This window comes from Chelmon rostratus, chromosome 1 (genome assembly GCF_017976325.1).
Source record: "Chelmon rostratus isolate fCheRos1 chromosome 1, fCheRos1.pri, whole genome shotgun sequence".
NCBI classification, from domain to species: Eukaryota; Metazoa; Chordata; class Actinopteri; order Chaetodontiformes; family Chaetodontidae; genus Chelmon; species Chelmon rostratus.
Genome location: NC_055658.1, coordinates 14,131,475 through 14,149,327, shown reverse-complemented (window position 1 = coordinate 14,149,327; position 17,853 = coordinate 14,131,475). Strand labels below are relative to the sequence as shown.

The window sequence follows — 17,853 nt, the reverse complement described above, 5'->3', positions numbered from 1 at the left end:
TTGTGTAACATACCAACACAACATTCACTCCCATCGCACAGTGAAAGTGAGCATTCAGCATCAGCAGGGACAGCGGCGTCGCTTCTCCTTATTGTATCCCGGACTGTTTATTCCACTAGATAACAGGGGCGGGCCCTTTTTCAGCCGCGATAAAAATATACAGATAATAGGAATTTAACAAAATTAATGATGAAGTAGTAGTAATTAGTATCACGTAGCGACAGAAAAATTCACTATAAGAAGAGTGTTTTCGGTCAAATGGATATTGCCCCCGTTTTTCCAGAGTCATGCACCCCTCCATACTTGAAATGGTCCACTCCGCACAGACACGACACGGCCGTTGCTCACAGAGCCGAAAGCTGGGAGAGGTTTACTCAGCCTGCCATTGCAGTACACCGTCCGAGTGATGCCTACTCTTCCCAACTTTTCATCCAGAGGTTAGCGACGAAACGTCAAAGCAAGGTGGTCTTTTTTGCTTTTTTCCAGGCCGAGTTTCTTCCATGATCCGATACCTAACTGTACTAACGTTAGCGTGTCAGGCAACGAAGATAAAATAATGAACTTTGGACTTTCCACACGGCTTTTCGTGACATGTTTCCCGTCGTCCTGGATAAAATAAAATAACAACGTAGCCCGGCGTGGCGGCAGCTGGGCGAAAATTCAACTGGAAGGAAAATAGCGCACTCACCCAAGTGATTATCAAAACAAAGACACAGACAACTTTCAACCTGCCACTTTTGGAACGGAATAGGAGTGTAAAATGTCTTCCAAAGCGTCAAATAAGGTGGGTACCTGGCCGGATAAAATTGAAGTGAAGTGTTTTGTTCTAACGTTGTACCCGCTGGCTTATGTAATGTGAATGGTAAAGTGAGAAGCTAACACTGGCTAAAATAGGAAAAAAAAGGGGTAATTGTTCTGCCGCCATATAACTTAAAGACTATTCGTAGTAGTAGTATAATATGCTCAATGGTGGTGGTGTGAGTGAGTGAGTGAGTGAGAGAGAGAGAGAGAGAGAGAGAGAGTGTGTGAGTGAGTGAGTGAGTGAGTGAGTGTGTTTTGCTCAGGAGTTTTTCTGAAATCTACACTTACTGACGCAGCCTGCAGCTAGCCATGCTGTTTCTACTGTGCTAGGTTCAAAATTATCTGACTTATACTGGCTGTTACTGTTGATAAGCTGTCACTGACAAGTCACCCAACTGTGATCATAGCAGTTCTCAGCTCAGCTACCTGTTGATATCTACAATCGCAGTCTTAATCGCTTATTAGCAATGGCAGGAAACCATCCAAGGCCCCTTTTTACTCGTCAGGGACCCCAGAATATAGTAGACCACAAACTGAACTCGGTCAAGTCCATTTTAAGAATATTTTTAGTTTTAGGTTTTTGTTTTTGTGGTAGGTTGTTTTTTGTGAAAGACTTATGAAAACTGCCTATGTTGTTAGTACGGTGGTGATAACATTAATAGATAAATAGCCACCTGTTACCCAGTGTAATCATTGTTAGTCCAATAACTTTGTGATTGAAGTAAACCTAAATTAAACTTTTCTGAATTTCTTGGCATTTGTTCACTCACTTGTCAAGTGCCAGTTGTGATCCCTGAAGCCCAATTTGGAGAACCACAAACTTAACATATTGTTTTCACCTGCAGCACTGTTCCAGGTGTGTGGAACTGGTGTTGAGTCATCAATAAAAAACAGCTGGATGAGTATCTTTTGAGCTTTGTATGTTATCAGGTGTCATTTTATATTCATATCTTAGATTGTAAGTCATGAATGAAGCATTCCTTCAGAAGATGTTGAAAACTAGGTCAGGTCAGGTGTTGAAGAAAAACAGTATAGAGCATGTACTGTCTTTTCTCTATAAGGGTTTTTTTCAGTTTGACAAGTGAGGAATTTGCTGTGTTTGTTTAATAGAGGTGGTGATATTCAGGTTAGGTCGGTTGTTCCAGTTAGACGAAACCAGCTCCGTCATGTCCGCTGATGACGTTATGCTGGCCTCGGTCACACCTTGACATAAAACTTACTACTGTAGTATGCTTACAGTTAGTAATGAGCCAAGTTCTGAATGTGCTTATTAGTAATTCCAGTCTTCCCTTATTAATTTTGTTTCATCCTCTACAGTCTTGGAAACTTGTGTCTAGGATAGTTTCCTACATTGTTTTTCAGTAATGCTCTGCAGTAACATGATCAGCGATGAGCAGAGCTTGAACAGATAAATAAAAAAGTGCTGAAAAATGCAGACAAGCAATGAATTAGCATTGCCTGAGTAATTAAAGTAAAATTTCCTGTTGCTGCTTCCGAATGAAAGTTTTCCTGAATTGTGTTTGTGAACAGTTTTGAAGTAGCAGCCACGAGTGTTAGGTTTGCATTAATAGTAGATTAACATCAGCTCTGATGACACTACAAATGAGAATAGAGCAGACTATTATCAGGTGGATGAAAGCAGGAATGTATGAGTAGAAGAAGTCATGTTGCCTTCTTGCTTATGAGCAGTTGTGGCAACTCGGTTTTGATGTGTTTAGTGTGCTTACTAATTTTATGATGGGGAAACACTAAATGCTTTTGTAGTCATGTTGTTCAAGTGATGAATATCTATTTCATATAACTTTAAGGAAGGCTAAATATGGCTTATAACTGCTCATACACATGAATATGTGTTTTTAAAAGGCAGAAAACAAAAATCCTGTCCTTTTCCAAGCTAACCTCTGCATTACTCAATATATATAACCCTGATTCCAAAAACATTGGGATGCTGTGAAAAACTTAAATACAACAGAATGATCATTTGCTAATCGTTTTTGAGATATATTAAATTGAAAACAGCACAAAGACAGTATATTTAATGTTTTACCACATCGGCTTCATTGATTTTTGTAAATATATGCTTATTCTGAATTGAATGAAAAGCAACAACTGACTGGTTAAGTTGTGGTTTGGTAAAAAAGAAAAAGAATCTTACTGCCATCCTTCTTCAGCTGAGCGGTAGGGGTTGCGATGCTCCCCACTAGTTACTGTCTCCGCTCTCCACAGTGACTAGTTACTAGCTACAAGCCAGGCTAAAGAACAAGTACACTCTCAACTACAGTGAAGGAGGTGAAGCTAGCTACTAGCATATCACAAGTCTACAAGAACTATTAACAGTCATTTGAGGGTGAGGCGCTCTGTGTGTGTGTGTGTTTGTGTGGAATACTATTTTTGCTCAAAATGCCGGGATAATTGGTAACAGGTGATAGTGTCATGATTGGGTAGAATGTGTCGACGTTCAACACTTTGTGAAACACTTGATTCTATCAGAGTATTGCTACATAGGCTTGGAATCACTTGATTACATTTTGTTTTTATTGAAGTCTTACACAGTGTCCCAACTGTTTTATAAGCAGCCTTCCTTTCCTAATGTCGATTTCCAGAGTAGAAGAAATATCTCTATCAAAACATGGTCCTCTAAGTTTTTTGTATTTTATCTGTTCTTGTCCAACTGTAAAAGCCTGGTAGAGCTGTGTCTCTTTTGAAGCACAAGACCTAATAACTTCTATCCAGGGATCACTGCACTGACTACCCAAGAGCGCAAAGACAGTAGACACATTAAGCATCCAGAGTGGCTCCCAGTGAGACAGACTCACCCTGACTACATTTTGTGACAACAGATTTCATCATGCATTGTCAGACATAATCGGTGAAACAAGTAAGACTTGACTTTTGTGTTAGCTTTCACTGCAGTGCACCGCTCAATACTCCCACCTGATAAGTTGTGATAACCTGTCATAACACCACAATTAGTCACACACCACATAAAGCTACAGTTAATGATAAACAGTAATAAAATGTAGCAGTGCTGTCTATCAGGAATAGAGTAACATTTGTGGGTGTGTTGACTTTATGTCTGAGAGGTCAGTAATTCTGTTATTGCTAGTAGTGACTTCAAGTGTGTCATTAGGTTAGTATGATGTTTCAGTGAGTATTTAACATTCACTCAATTGCGACAACTTGGGCAAAAACAATTAGGGTGAACAGAAATAAAACACTTTGTCTAATCTAATCTAAATGAAACTGAAGCTACCTTTCAATTTGTCATGATCATCTACACTACAAAGTAACAGTGTATGGTAATTGCCGTTTAGAGGAGGATGTGTTTCTATGAGGACGGGAAAGGAAATATCTTTCTGTGTGGTGCCAAAGTTCCTGTTCTGGTACCAAGGAGAGAGGAAAGGACAGTGTTTTTAAAGCTGGGTGTAAGTCTGTTAGTCACAGCCAAAATTTAAAATGTTGTCAAGCCAAACAAGGATGTTTTGGTATTATTGCCATTAATGGCTTTTCCCTCCAGTTTAAGAAAAAAAAACAGTCAGAGACTGTTAGTATTTTTACAATGCTGAGTCAGAGCAGTTTAAAAGACAGAGAGAAGACAGTGTGGCTCTGCTAGTTTGCTAAGAAATTGTATTTAAAATGTATTTGGTTATCATTTAAAGACAGAATAATAACGCTTACATATTTAGCATGGTAGTTATTATTACCATTTTAACAATCATATTTTGATGTTATCATGTAAATATGAATGTAATCAATCATTTTATTTTTTTTAATAAAATCATTTGACTGATGTCAAACTAGTGGAAAACAACATTAATCCAATGAAGCACTGACATTAACTCTTTTTCACTACTGTAAATGGGGGCATTTTGCCTTTAGCTACTCCTGCTTATTTTTCTGAAGGCAACACAAGAAGAAGAAATATAATTTAGAGCATCGGCAGTCCCTCCAGCCCTTAGACTTGTGTTTTGAGAAGCCAGACTGAAATAAGTGGAAAACGCATTTGGATGGTGGAGGTTGTATTAATTAGAGTTGGACAGTGGGCCAAGAACAGCCTCTGTTTTGCTTTGATGATTACACATCTCCATTTACATCAGTGAAGGAGGGAAATGTAATTAGAGGCCAAGTGCTAGGGAGAGGAAAAGAGTCCTGGTGGTGTTTTTGTTCTCTGTCCTACGCTCTGTGTCCGTTTTGGAGAATCAGAGCTGATGTGGCAAGTGATAAACAGACTATGAAACAGCTGATGTCTGGTGTCTGTGACAAGGAGTTACACCATCCGTTTCTAAAGCAGTTATCCAATCTTCTGTTGATACACTTCCCAAAGGGCTTCACATGCTTACATTTGAACACATTACACACAACTTTAGTCCAACCAGGAAAACGTTCTCAAAAAATATCATAACAGGGCCTCAAGAAGGGCTGGATATACAGCAGTCCAAAAAGGACACAGACAGCTGACGTGCTCATGCTTCTTTTTATACTACATTGAGTATCTGCATGTTTGGATGCATTCACACTAGGGTTACAATGGTATAACGTTTCACGGTATACCATGGTATGAAAATTGACAGTTAATATACCATATACATTTGCTTATCTATGGTATTGAGTTCTACCATATTAGTGTTATCAAAACAATATAGGATATAATATTTTGTGAAATTATATTTAAGCAATTGTTCAACAAAAAAAAAATGTTTTCATGCCTTTAAGGATAATATTGTGGGTGATATTTTTTGAGACGGTTATCGTACCATGAAAATTATACCATTGCAACCCCCTAGATTTGTCAAAGCATACAGTCTGCATGCATGGTCATAAATTTTGAGCTGCACATTGACGGTCAGCAGAGAACCTCACACATGGCATGCTGCCATGTAAATGTCAGAAAGTAATAATTGGGCAAAAGAGAAACTCTTCATGGAAGATGGTCAGGCATGCAATGGGCGGAATAAGAAGGGTTATTGATATTAATTAATTAATTAATTAATGGAAAAGAAAAGACCAAATAATGTAAAAACTGGGGTCGATCATGTCACGGGGAAGCAGGTCAAAAACCACAAAGTTCACCCTCAGTATCTTGTTGCTGCCTCAGTGTAAAAACAAAATAGATGCACCTATACTACGTGTAGCACACAATCTCTTATTCACTCTTAGTCACTTATTCCTGCTCACTCTCACAGGCCCTTGATTCAGAATCCTCCCAACTGTTAAGGAGAGCAGGTGTGGCGTGTTTCTGTGTATAAGATGAGAGGGCTACCAGTTGCCCACATTGAAGACAGCAGCTGGGTGCCTGTTGGATCAGCTGGACTTCATTTTTTGGCTAGTTTGTCTGCAGTTGTGACCTGTCTGGATCTGAACACAAGTATGCATTTGCAGACATTTTGGGCATAGGTCCAAGAACATGAGAGAAGTAGCACATACAGAGTAAGTGTGATTATGTCCACATGCCTGAATTCTATATACTATATACTATATACTAAAGGGAATTGTCATTGTGACTAGAGAAGACAGTGGAGTGTGATAATCAAAGTGTTATCTAAACACACATATGTAACATTTACATCCATATTAAAATGTCTAAAAACAACTAGACCTATGTTATACATTTTTTTGAATTGTGAACTTACATTTTCCCAAATGTATCCAATGTTCAAACCCAGAGAAATCTTTAAGTTTATTCATAACCGCAGTGCTTTTCATTTGGTCACATGTCCGTGGCCATGCGTGAAACACCAGATGATACTTACGAGAGCAAGAAAGGAAATTGGCGAGCATGGCTAAACGTAATGTCAATAAAACTGAAATACATTCTGCGACAATTTCTGAGTCACGCCAGATAAATTTTTATCAGCAACGGTGGTTGTTAAACAATGAAGACAATAACAACAATAATCCCAAGCAAATTCCCGACATCATCAGAGTGGCCCCTAGCGACAGAAATGACATACTGTGCATTCAAGTATCACCTCCTCCAGCGTAAAGATAAAAACATTAAGAGAAAGCAGCTGTTTGTGTTGTTTCAATGCCAGGGGACTCTGGAGTGCGGCAGTTATCAAGGACATCTGACCTGCTTATCCTTTCATCCCTTGAGGGAAATCCAGGGCAGATACACACAGCAGGAGGCAGGTGGATAGCAGAGAGAGAAAACGAAGGAAAACAGAAAATGCCTTCTGAGGAAGGAGGTGATGTGAGGAGGGGTTATTGGAGGTAATGAAATGGAGAAAGGAAGGAGTGAGAGGGAGAGATGCACCAGCTACAATCGGAGTCACATGGCAGATCTTAAAAAGACTGCCTCTGATAATCGGGGCATTATGGCTCTTGGGCTTGTTCATGTTAAAAAGCATATTATAAAGCACATTAATATCTATTTCAATTTAATTCAAATGCATCGGAAAAATAGGATGGAGCAAATGTCCTTGAAGAAGAATTTTCTGGTTAAGACCAGCAGTGGCCTTGGTTTGGCAGTGCCATGACTAACATATCTTAATGGGGACGTTAGTCAAAGTTGGCTATACAATAGGTGATTGACAGTTATCTGCTTCATTGAGTCATCAACATAAACCCTGCCTACACTTTATTGGATGAATGCACCACTTGCCTGACTGTCATTGGTCTCTAGCTGTGATTTTCTTGAATAACATGGGTGCAGGGTTGGGTGATATGGCCAAAATCTTCTGTTACAGTATATGTAATTTTGTATCACGGTATAGTTATTGTTATTTCAATGAAGAAATGGTTTAAAATAACCATACTGTACCAAGCTCCATCACTCCGTCCATCAGATGCGGTCACACTTACTGGAAATACTCCATTTGGTTAACATGAGGGGTGGCGCCTGGGTAGAGCGTTCAAAAGGAGGAGGAAGAGGCCTCACCTGTAATGATGACTGTCGTTGCGTTTATATCCATACTTACATGTATTTGCATGTATCTGCAAAGTCAATAAAAAAGTGGAAAACAATACACAGACAAACAGAAAAGAGTACGAAGCAGCTACACTCAGTGCAGTGTCATCAAAACATCCACTCGTTCACTGTGTAGCACAGCAGCAGTGCATACACTGTGAATGACAGTGTTTAAACACAACCTAAGGGATAGCTCCTGTGGTGAAAACGGTGTTGCCAAATCTCTGGACACATTTCTACCGTTGCATAATATATGCTGTCATACTGCCCAACCCTACGTGGGTGTGGTTCTGACTGTCTTTAAATTTCTCCACTTTTTACCAAAGTTTCTGAAAAACATGACACAAGTATGCACCATGTCGTCAAATTATCATCATCAATCATACTTCAGTTTATATCTTCAGTGCCAAATTGTACTAGTTGTCAGCAATCTAAATGTTTATTTGTTGGTGATATTTGAATCTGACTTGCAGGATGTTGCGGGCAGAACCAAAAACACCTGAGATGGGCCTGAGCAGGAAGTCCATAACATATTTTTCTGATGTATGAGTGGCTGAACACTGATATTGACCTGACAAAGTCTAAATATTTTATCATAGAGGTCTCTCAAGAAGACTCGATTGTGATTCATTATCAGTTTTACCTACACTTTGGTTTGAGGAAACATGTGGGCCACTGGAATAAAATGATCCACAACCTTTCACTTGCTGATATTCTTAACTGACATGAATGGATGGAAATGTCATATAACCCACAGTCTTGGTTAGTCCCTTGGTCTTTATCAAAAAGCCAGCCTAGCAAAGCTAGGACACTCCAACCCAGCCCTGCATCCTTTCTGGCAGGGCAGGGCAGGTCTCTGCAGGGATTTATCATTCCCACTGCAGGCACAGGGGATTTGACATAGGGTGTTTTGTGTGTGAGAGACAGAGAGAGAGCGAGACAGTGAGAGAGAGGGGAAGAAGGGAGAGAGAGAGAGAGAGTGCATGTGGCAGCCGTGGCTCAGCTGGTTCGGGAAGAGAGAAAGAGGCTGGAACAGATTCATCCCAAGGCTTGTTGCCCTACATGCCTTTACACACATACACACAGCTCTGTGTTAATTTGCTTATCTTTTGCAGTGTTGGGAGTGTATCACTGTCATTTCTGTCTGGGAAGCAGAATTATCAGCCTGTGGAAGACGCTGTCTGCTGCCTCAGATGATACAAGGCACAATCATCACTAGCAGTAGATGTGTGTAAATTTCCCAGATCTCATACTCCTGACAAGAGAATTTGCTTCTCTTTGAGATCTAAATTGGCTTTACTTCATACAATGTCATCTTGTTGATAAAAGGAAATTTTTGTCTACTCAATATAAATCTAGTTGTCGTGCACCTATTAAATTCCACCCCCCACCCCCATCTCAGCCCTCAATGCAGTCTGAGACAATTGAATCTGGACCGACCAACAAACCAGAATCAGACTTAACACTATTCTGTGGTATTACTTGTTCCCAACATCGTACATGTGTGATCTGGCTCTTTCATCCCTGCTATACATGAAAACAAGACGAGAAGCAGTCAGTTGAGTCAGACCTGCGGTTTGAGCTCTCTCTCCCCACATCAGCAGCAGGCACACATGTTTTTGTTTTGTTTTGTCTGATTTTCCTTGTACCTTGTAAATAGAAGCTAATTTTAATTTTGAAGAAAATGAAAGAAACACATTTAACTGTTAGCGCATTTAATCGTTTTCACTGTTTATATATTACATGGTTAGATATCTGTAAATCTGCAGGGCACTGTTTATTCTGAATGATGGACAATGGGCCTATATTATTTAACTTAACATTGATATAATATGATATCCCACTAATTTGTTTAAAACAATTAGAAGCTGTGTACGTATATACATGCTATATTGGGGGTTGGGAACCACTGGTATAGAGCATCAGATGATTCTGTAACTGCTGGGTGATTCTGTAACTAAAAATAAACTCAATGATACAGTACACCCTATCACTCCTTTACATCCTCTTCTCCTGTCTGAAGTGTGGATTAGGGAAGTAAAAACACAAAATAAACAAACAGCAGCCAGCAGTTTCAGTATGACAGTGAGGGGTAATGAGTGTTGGAAGGAGAGCCACATTGTTTTGAGTCTATTCTGTGCCAGTTTGCAGATGTTTCACCTCTGAAGTGCCACTGTTGTGGCTCAAAGCATTTTTCTCTTCATAGGTATCAACAATAGTATAAGACACTACACAAATACTATAAAAAGCGATCAAAGAAAAGCTTTGATGCACGTACTGTATTTTCTTAATATAAATCTGTTCACCTGTCAGTCTTATATAAATTGCTTAATGTGGGCCCGCTTGAAGATAACTGCTCTATGCAGCTGTAAACAATACTGACTGCTATCTGCAGATACTGAAAAGTAAAGGACTTGGACTACAGTATGGATGTGTTTCCCTCATTCCTGTAGCCTGCTGTTGCCAGCCCTCTGAAAACACTAATGATGTTCACTCACTTACTATGTGTACACTACGGAATAACAAGATGATAAGGCTTCATCAGATTTGCAACATTCATACTTTGCACATTGTAGTTAGTGCAATAGGTACATCAGCGGGTGTAAGCTTCCTTTCTGGTAGGAGTGCTAAGGAGTCCTTTTTTAGATGTCATTAGAAGTCATTTACGTATTATCTTTGTGTGCTTTTGCATCTTGTTAAAGAATGCATGCACCCCCTCCCTATGTCTCATCTCTTGGGGGAATGGTAATTATGTTGCCAGTTAAGTCCTGGGAAAATGGCCGCTCCAACAGTAACTCATTAATTCACTATAGATTTTGTCCCACAACATGCCTATTGTAGCCAAGTCCTCAGAAGGCTTGGGAATGCCATTGAGTGGGTTTGGCCCCTTGTTTTATGGCACCATGTGACTCTGCAGACTATGAGTTGTGGTTCAGAGTTGCGTAGTTTGAAAGATCTTTTGCAACTGGCAATTAAGGCGTCATGTTTTTACTTCAGTGTCAAATATTCAAACTGCCTGCTCCAAGTTTATATTTGGACACTCAAATGCTGCTGCTCTTATCACCATGATCATGTATAATTTTTGCTGATACATTGTGGCAGACGAGACTCTACATTTGTCCTTACTGGTAGTAGCTAATTTTAGTCATCCTGTGTGTGCTGTGGTGGAAGGCAAACATGAGCAGACTGAAAGAACCCTTGCTTTGTTTAATGTGTGTGTGTGTCTGTCTCTGTGTGTCTGTGTGTGTATTCCTGCTTGCCTGTGAGGTACAGTGAATTCCATCACTGTCAAACCCATCCTTAATGGAAAGCATCATTTGCAAACCCAAGAATTCGAATGTGTTTGTTTCTTAATGTTCACAGCACTGACACTCCTATAACCCTTTGAACCCTGTGCGTTTGTCTTTTGTCCTTTAACAACCTCTGCTCACTTGGAATGTTGCCATGAAAAGTTGGGATTTCCACAGTTTCTTCCATGCTGATATGTCCTCCAACTGATTTTATTGTTAATTAAAAGCCAAGAAAAGATTTACATATAAGGACAAGGATTTGGAGCCGACCATTAGTGCTACAGGGGTGTCAATGCACCATCCTTTTTGTTTTTGTTTTACTTTGATGTTTAGGTTAAGTGTAACCATGGCTATGGTGGGACAGCATGGCCTAAATATGATTTAAAAACATCAGTTCAATATATTTTCATTCTCTTGTTGCCACATTTCTAATATGTAGTTTAATTAATGTCGATTCTGGACTACAAGTCTTTGGGTTAATGGCTTGATTAAACTTTTGGTGAGATGTCAAGGGTCATTTTGGCTAATCAGTCTAATTACACAGGATTCAATTACAAGTAAATTTAGGTCAGCAAAGGATTCATAGAGTTGGTATCACAACACATGGCTTCTGTTAATTGTAGGCAGTCACATACAGCATTAACGTATCTGAAACTCTACAAACCACAGTAATTTCTGTAATTATCATTGCAAGACCATTCATCTTTTTGCCTCACCATCACAGTCCTTGAGACTTGTTGATACAGTGATTGATGATTGTTTTTTGTTCCCTAATACTAAATTGGCCAAGACACTATATTGTCACATTAATTTTGTTGTATTGTTCTCTGACCTTGCTTTTATTTTAAGTTCTTTGTCATTGAGATATAAGAAGTGTAAAGGACAAAAGATTTAGATTGAGGCAGAAAGATCCAGAGAGTGAGGCGAGTAAACGGTGAGGGAAACCGTTTGGAATGAGAAACAGGCAGAGTGAGAGAGTTGGGCCTTGTCTCCTTATCTGCACATTCCTGTAGAGTGTGTGTCTGTGTGTGATGGGCGGGGAAGGGTGGGCATACTGATAGTCGTGTGTACGGTGATTGGCTGATTCGAAAGGTTCCAGTGCTGGATCTGGTTATCATTCTGAATGCCTTGGCTTACAGATTGTTTCCACAGACACAAAAACAAAGCACAAATGTAGAGTGTGTCTATGTTTTTATACGTGTTTATGCATGTTTTGTATGTGTATGTCTATATACAGTCCTCCACAAACAACACTGAACCTGTGTCTCCTTACAGCTTGCAGTACTCCCCACCAGTATGCACTCCTTCATATCTGCCAATATACATAAGGATTCCAATAAATAAGTAAAGTGTGATTCACCAGTATATGCTGATAACAGCGGCTGTTAGATATATCAAAACTGCCAAGTTCTACATATGAAGCTGTTTCCTTCCACAACTTTCTAATCAACCAAGAGCACAACCAAAATGACACCTTTTTAGGTTGTTGAATTTGGTTGAATTGACAGAGCACGGTAGGTACAGACATATTAGATATATTTTATTGGCCATGCCAGTCTTGGACCTTTATCAACCTTCCTCCACCTACACACTCCAAAGGAGAAAAATAAAACTGTGTTTTAGCAAAACATCTTCCACCCCTGAAGTACATGTATCACTCTTATGATAGGGGCCCCCCATTCCCCAGAGTGGGAGCCACTGTCCAAGAGGCTATTTCAAACTTTGAAGTTTGTGAGAGACCCACAGCTTGAACTAAACCAAAGGGAAGGAATGTGCAAAAGTGTAAAGTCAGAATCCCACCAGAAGTTACTGCTCTCCTCTTTGACCTCAACACTGCCTGTCTCTCTAGGCAAAGAACAATTCGTGTGGTTGAGCTCGGATGACTTTGCTGCTGGATAAGCTGCACATGAAATGTTAGCCTAGCCTAGCTTTGTGTCTGAGTCAGTGGATAGCAGTGAACAGCCTGCTGCACATCTGTTCTGTGGAGCTGCATTGTGTTAAAATAATATTCTTCATGTCTGCAGAATAAAATGACTTCTTATTTTGCATTGAGTATATTTACATTGAGCATAATACATAAAAACAAAGTTTTAGACAATTAGTCCCTTGATGAACAACTACCAAGAACCGGGGATGGGTTGATCCTTTTTCTTTCCTTATTTTGATTGTAACACCTCTATTCTGGGAGCGAGTGAGGGAGTACTGAACCAATATCAATGTTCTTCTTTCTTTATCAATAAAAGATACCTATATGTCACTGTGTGGTGATGATTTGAATCAGTAATTCATCAAAGGAGTCTTTGATGAGACTAACTGATTGATAGAGCCAATTTTCTGCACATATGATATCATCCTTATAAAATCTTGATTGTGCATGTACTAAGGTTGTCCAAAGACGTATATCTTGTATACCTCCTGGTTAAATGGTGGTTTTTAACTTGTGTGGGATAGAATGGAATTGTAAATCTGGGTTAGAATTTTTGTACCAATCTGAAACTGCACAAAGGTGATGGGAGATAAGTAAGAAAATTGCAAGTATCTGGGGTCATTATTGGCAGATTTTACCACAACCACAATTTCATCTACCTGTGAGAAAATATTTTTCATCAGATATTTGACAGCCAACAACAGTAAGACAGAGGCACGTGAAAGATCTGTCCTCTAAGAAACATGCTTACTGACATGACACTCTTCTCAGTTCTGCATCCACCCATCCATCCATCTATCCATTTCACTCTTGTCTGCTTTCATGAGACAACAGCAGTAGACCTCAGTGGGAAGCATGGCTCAGATTAACGTTTTAATCCAAAAGCCTGGATTATAGGTTTTGTATTTTATTCCTACCCTCAGTATTCCAGCAGTGACTCTGTGACAGATTTTTTTTTTCAGTCAGAGGTGTGTGTGTCTGTGTGTGTGTGTGCACGCACGTGTGTGTACGTGTGTGCGTGCATGCACATGTGTTATGTTGAGGAGAGTCCTGATGGAGGGGTTTTCAGGGAGCTGTATGACAGAGTAGAGCTGCTGTTTGAGACTAATTAACTCAAGCGTATTTGAGCACGTCAGCACAACAGCACATCATTGCCGACTGAGGCTCTGCATCATCATCGTCGTCATCTGCCTATTGGCTACTTGCCCTCATCTGCACACCCGTGTGTGCACCCACTTGCAGACCTCTCTCCTCTCAACACTGTCACAACAGGGCAGGTTCATCTGTTAAATACTGAAGGTGTCGATAGATCTTTCGTTGGGTCCTTTACTTCGCATGCATTTCATATGACAGCACAGTACACGCTAATCTGAAAGACAGAATGTAAAGCCTTACATTAGTAGCTTTGATGCATTTGCATGTGTTTGCTGTTGAGTGCTTGCCCTCCAGAAAGAGCATGTGCGTGTGTCTCTAATTATGTGTTGTTTGAGTGTACTGCTGCCCCACTCTTTCCTTTGGGTCCAGTCAGAGGAGAGATACAGTTACCATGGACACAATTGCCCCAGTGACTGGGAGAGCTGCTGGTACAGGGTGGTGGTTCTATCGGAGATGCCAGTCTAAATGTTATTGTCAGCTTCTCTTGACTGTCTTCTAATAAATGCATCTATCCAGGTTTGGCTGCAGTGTTTATGAGCTCAGTACACCAGAACGACATATTAACTCTATTTATTTGTGCGATAAACAGCTGAATTCCGATGAGTATTTGTTATTGAGGTTGTGCTTGTGTGCGTTTACATTAGTGGCTGATAGCCATGAAGAATAAAACTAGGACCAACAGTGTGACCTTGGTGTATTTGAATCAAAACAGAATGAGATGAATCAACCTCTTGCCCTCTAGAGTAGTGCATTCTTTAGGTTTCAGGTCGTTTAATGAGGTGAGCTATAGTAGGAGGAATTTTGAATAGTGAGCACAGGGATTTCTCTGGAAGCTGAAGCAATTTCCTGCAAACAGGAAGTGGAGTGTTTTCCTGTGGGTGCTGTGGCTGCTCTTGCTTACATCCTGCCTCAGGCTATCAGAGAAGAGCAGGCACACTGACCTAAAGCTTTGTCAGGATTTTACCTCACACTTGTCGTCATCTCTAGACACTCGCTGCTGCAGCCTCATTGCTCACTATTTCTCTCCATACCTCAGAATAATCTGATGTGAATAATGAATTGTTCACTCTCAAAGGCAGAAGTGTCAGTTTTGTCTTTACTCCTCCCACATTTTCATCCTGTGTAAGTTTGTCAAAAACTGCATTTTAGACTGTTTTTGATATGCCCACTGCATGAAGCATTCCTGTGGTTCAGAGGTTCGATGAAGGGAGGAGGTGAGCAATGGACAAGTGGACAACAATTTTGTTGGCAAAGCACTGATAAAGAGCTTTTATTGTGCTTCTTCTAAGCCTCCTCTCAGCTCATGACTTTACTCATAAGATGACCTCATGGTCATCTGCCGCTTTGTCAATTTTCCTTTTACACACACCCTTAACTACCTTTGTAAGGTTGTTAAGGGTGTGTTTGACTATTATTGTGTACTCAATGTCCTCAACTTGGGTATGTCCACATGTTTTTTGGCTACTTATGGCTAAATGTTTTTAAATGTTGACATTTTATGCAGATCCTATGTAAATGTGAACATGTGTGATGACTATGGAGACTAAGAGGTATCTGTTGAAGGCTTGCATGCTTGGCAGGACCCTATTTATCGTAGCTTTCTGCAGTAGGTTATTAATGTCCTTTTCATCACTCATATTTCCAGTCAGTTCATCAGTATGCCCCAAAGAGCTGGATTAGTCTCTGCCTTTGAAGAGCCTGAGTGAGCTGTTATCATCTGTACTGGACTGTTAGTTATGGTGGGCCAGGCAGGGCCAAGCCAGGCTGGCTGTAGCTTGAACAAAGAGGCCCTGTAGTGTTAGATCGTGTGTGTGTGTGTGTGTGTGTGTGTGTGTGTGTGTGTGTGTGTGTCTGTGCACACGGACAAGTAGACACACATGTGTGTGATTGGTGGCTGCTCTTTGTTTCCCAGCCCAGGGCCTTGCTGGCCAGAGCTCAAGCCTGACTAATATGGATGTATAAATACACTAGGCTGCCGTCAGTTTGTGCAACATCAAGCACACCATTGTTTCACACAATTCTGTGACTTCAGAGATAAACCTCATCTTTTGTTCGTGCCAGTATTTTTATTATTTCTTTACTCCAGAAAATGAGACACTTGCACACACTTGCGTTCATGTTTGTTTTGGCCCCACATGTTCTGTGATCTTTGCCTTTGCGTGATGACTAAAATGTTCCTGTAACAAAATACCCAAGATAACCAAATTACCATGTGACACTGAGCTACAGCCTCTAAGATCTTTTCCACAGAAAATTCCTCTTTGTGGATTTTAGTTTTATCAAACATAGGACCACATTGCCCTCTTCCTTTCCCCATCCACATCACATTTTAATTAGCTGTTGAAATTCACTGGCTTAAAGTAAATTGTTTTCTTCTCATATGATAAAACTAAGCTTGCACCTGACTTGTGCTCTGTTACTGTCTGCTTTCTAACCTGCTTATACCTCACACTTAGCCAGCCTGTTAATCATCTCTTCACATTGCAGTGATTAATTACAGTAATAATCTCATCTGAGAGTCAAAGCTGTTGTCCCAGTGGAGTAAATATTCTAAGCCTACGAGACAGACAGGTTCTCTCTCCTTAACCATCTTTGCTGTCACCAATTTAACGGATGTGTTCATCAGTAGAAAGCCTGCTTTTTTAGATAAAAACAGATGATGGGAATTTATATCCAACCACAGTCCAAACCAGATTGTCTCACAAACCAATGTATAATGTGTATCTGTCAGGGGTGGGGCTTTTACTGCACACAAAATGAACAAAACTGCATATCCACCTTTGCACCATTAAAAATACAAATATGTGTGATATTGTTATACTCCCTTTTATATATATATACTCCCAAATCGAGCAGCAGAATGAGCAGTTACTGTAAATGAATTATTTTAATATGATGACGTGCAGCAATATGTAGTATATTTAACATAAAGTCACTCTCTGTTACCCCCAGTTACCCACTCAGATGTTAATCTGAAACTAAATTGAAGCCATCGTATTAATCTACACGTCTCCTTTTTCTCCTATGACTCATACACCTGACCTATGGCCTCTTATCGTGCAAGAACATCTACACCCTTCTGCCTCATACACTCTCACATACTGTAAGCCCTCTCTTTATAGTGTGTGTGTGTGTGTGTGCACGTGCGTGTGCGTGCATGCTTGTGTGTGCGTGTGTGTGTGTGTGTGTGTGTGTGTGTCTGACCAGTGTTTTAGGGGGTTTAGGTATGGAGGATGTATTTGTGAGAGGCTGAAAGAGACAAGGGAGTAGAGAATAAAAGGGTCTATGTCATCCTCTACAGTTTTATGAATCCCTGTCTGTTGGTACCATATATGTAAGTTGTATAAGCAGCCCACAGCCTTGCTCTCATCCTCTTCCTCCCTCTCCCTGCTTATCAGTGCAACCCACAGTTCAAGGACAAGGCCACCTGCATGCCTGACCGCCTGGTCACATGACCCCAGCATGTCGTTGTTTCTCATGGCGTAGCCCCCTCTCTGTCTGCCTGGACTGTTGGATGAATGAATGGATGAACGGATGGATGAATATATCACAAAAAACTTTAGAGGAATGGATGTGTTTGGGAATGTCGGGGGGAGCCGTGGTTAAATGGGTCAGGTCTCTTCACACAATAGTGGCATTGCTGTGGGAGTGGTAGGGGCAGACAGGGGGAATAGAGAGGGGGAACACCCAAGCCCTCTGCGCCAATTATAGACATAAATAACATCCACACAGAGCTGCCATGGAAATTGGGGTCAGAGGGTTAACTGTGTATT

General features: G+C 40.4%; 1 protein-coding gene across 8 annotated transcripts in view; it reads left to right on the top strand.

Annotated features, from left to right (window-relative positions):
• Positions 1 to 374: 374 nt before the first annotated feature.
• The window catches only part of tjp1a (tight junction protein 1a), a 53,615-nt gene continuing 36,136 nt past the window's right edge, over positions 375 to 17,853 (top strand). For all 8 annotated transcript variants that reach the window (XM_041942172.1, XM_041942163.1, XM_041942138.1 and 5 more), the window contains exon 1: positions 375 to 784. In XM_041942172.1, coding sequence (XP_041798106.1) covers positions 761 to 784 — 24 coding nt within the window. In that variant the 5' untranslated portion in view covers positions 375 to 760. The remainder of the gene's footprint in view (positions 785 to 17,853) is intronic.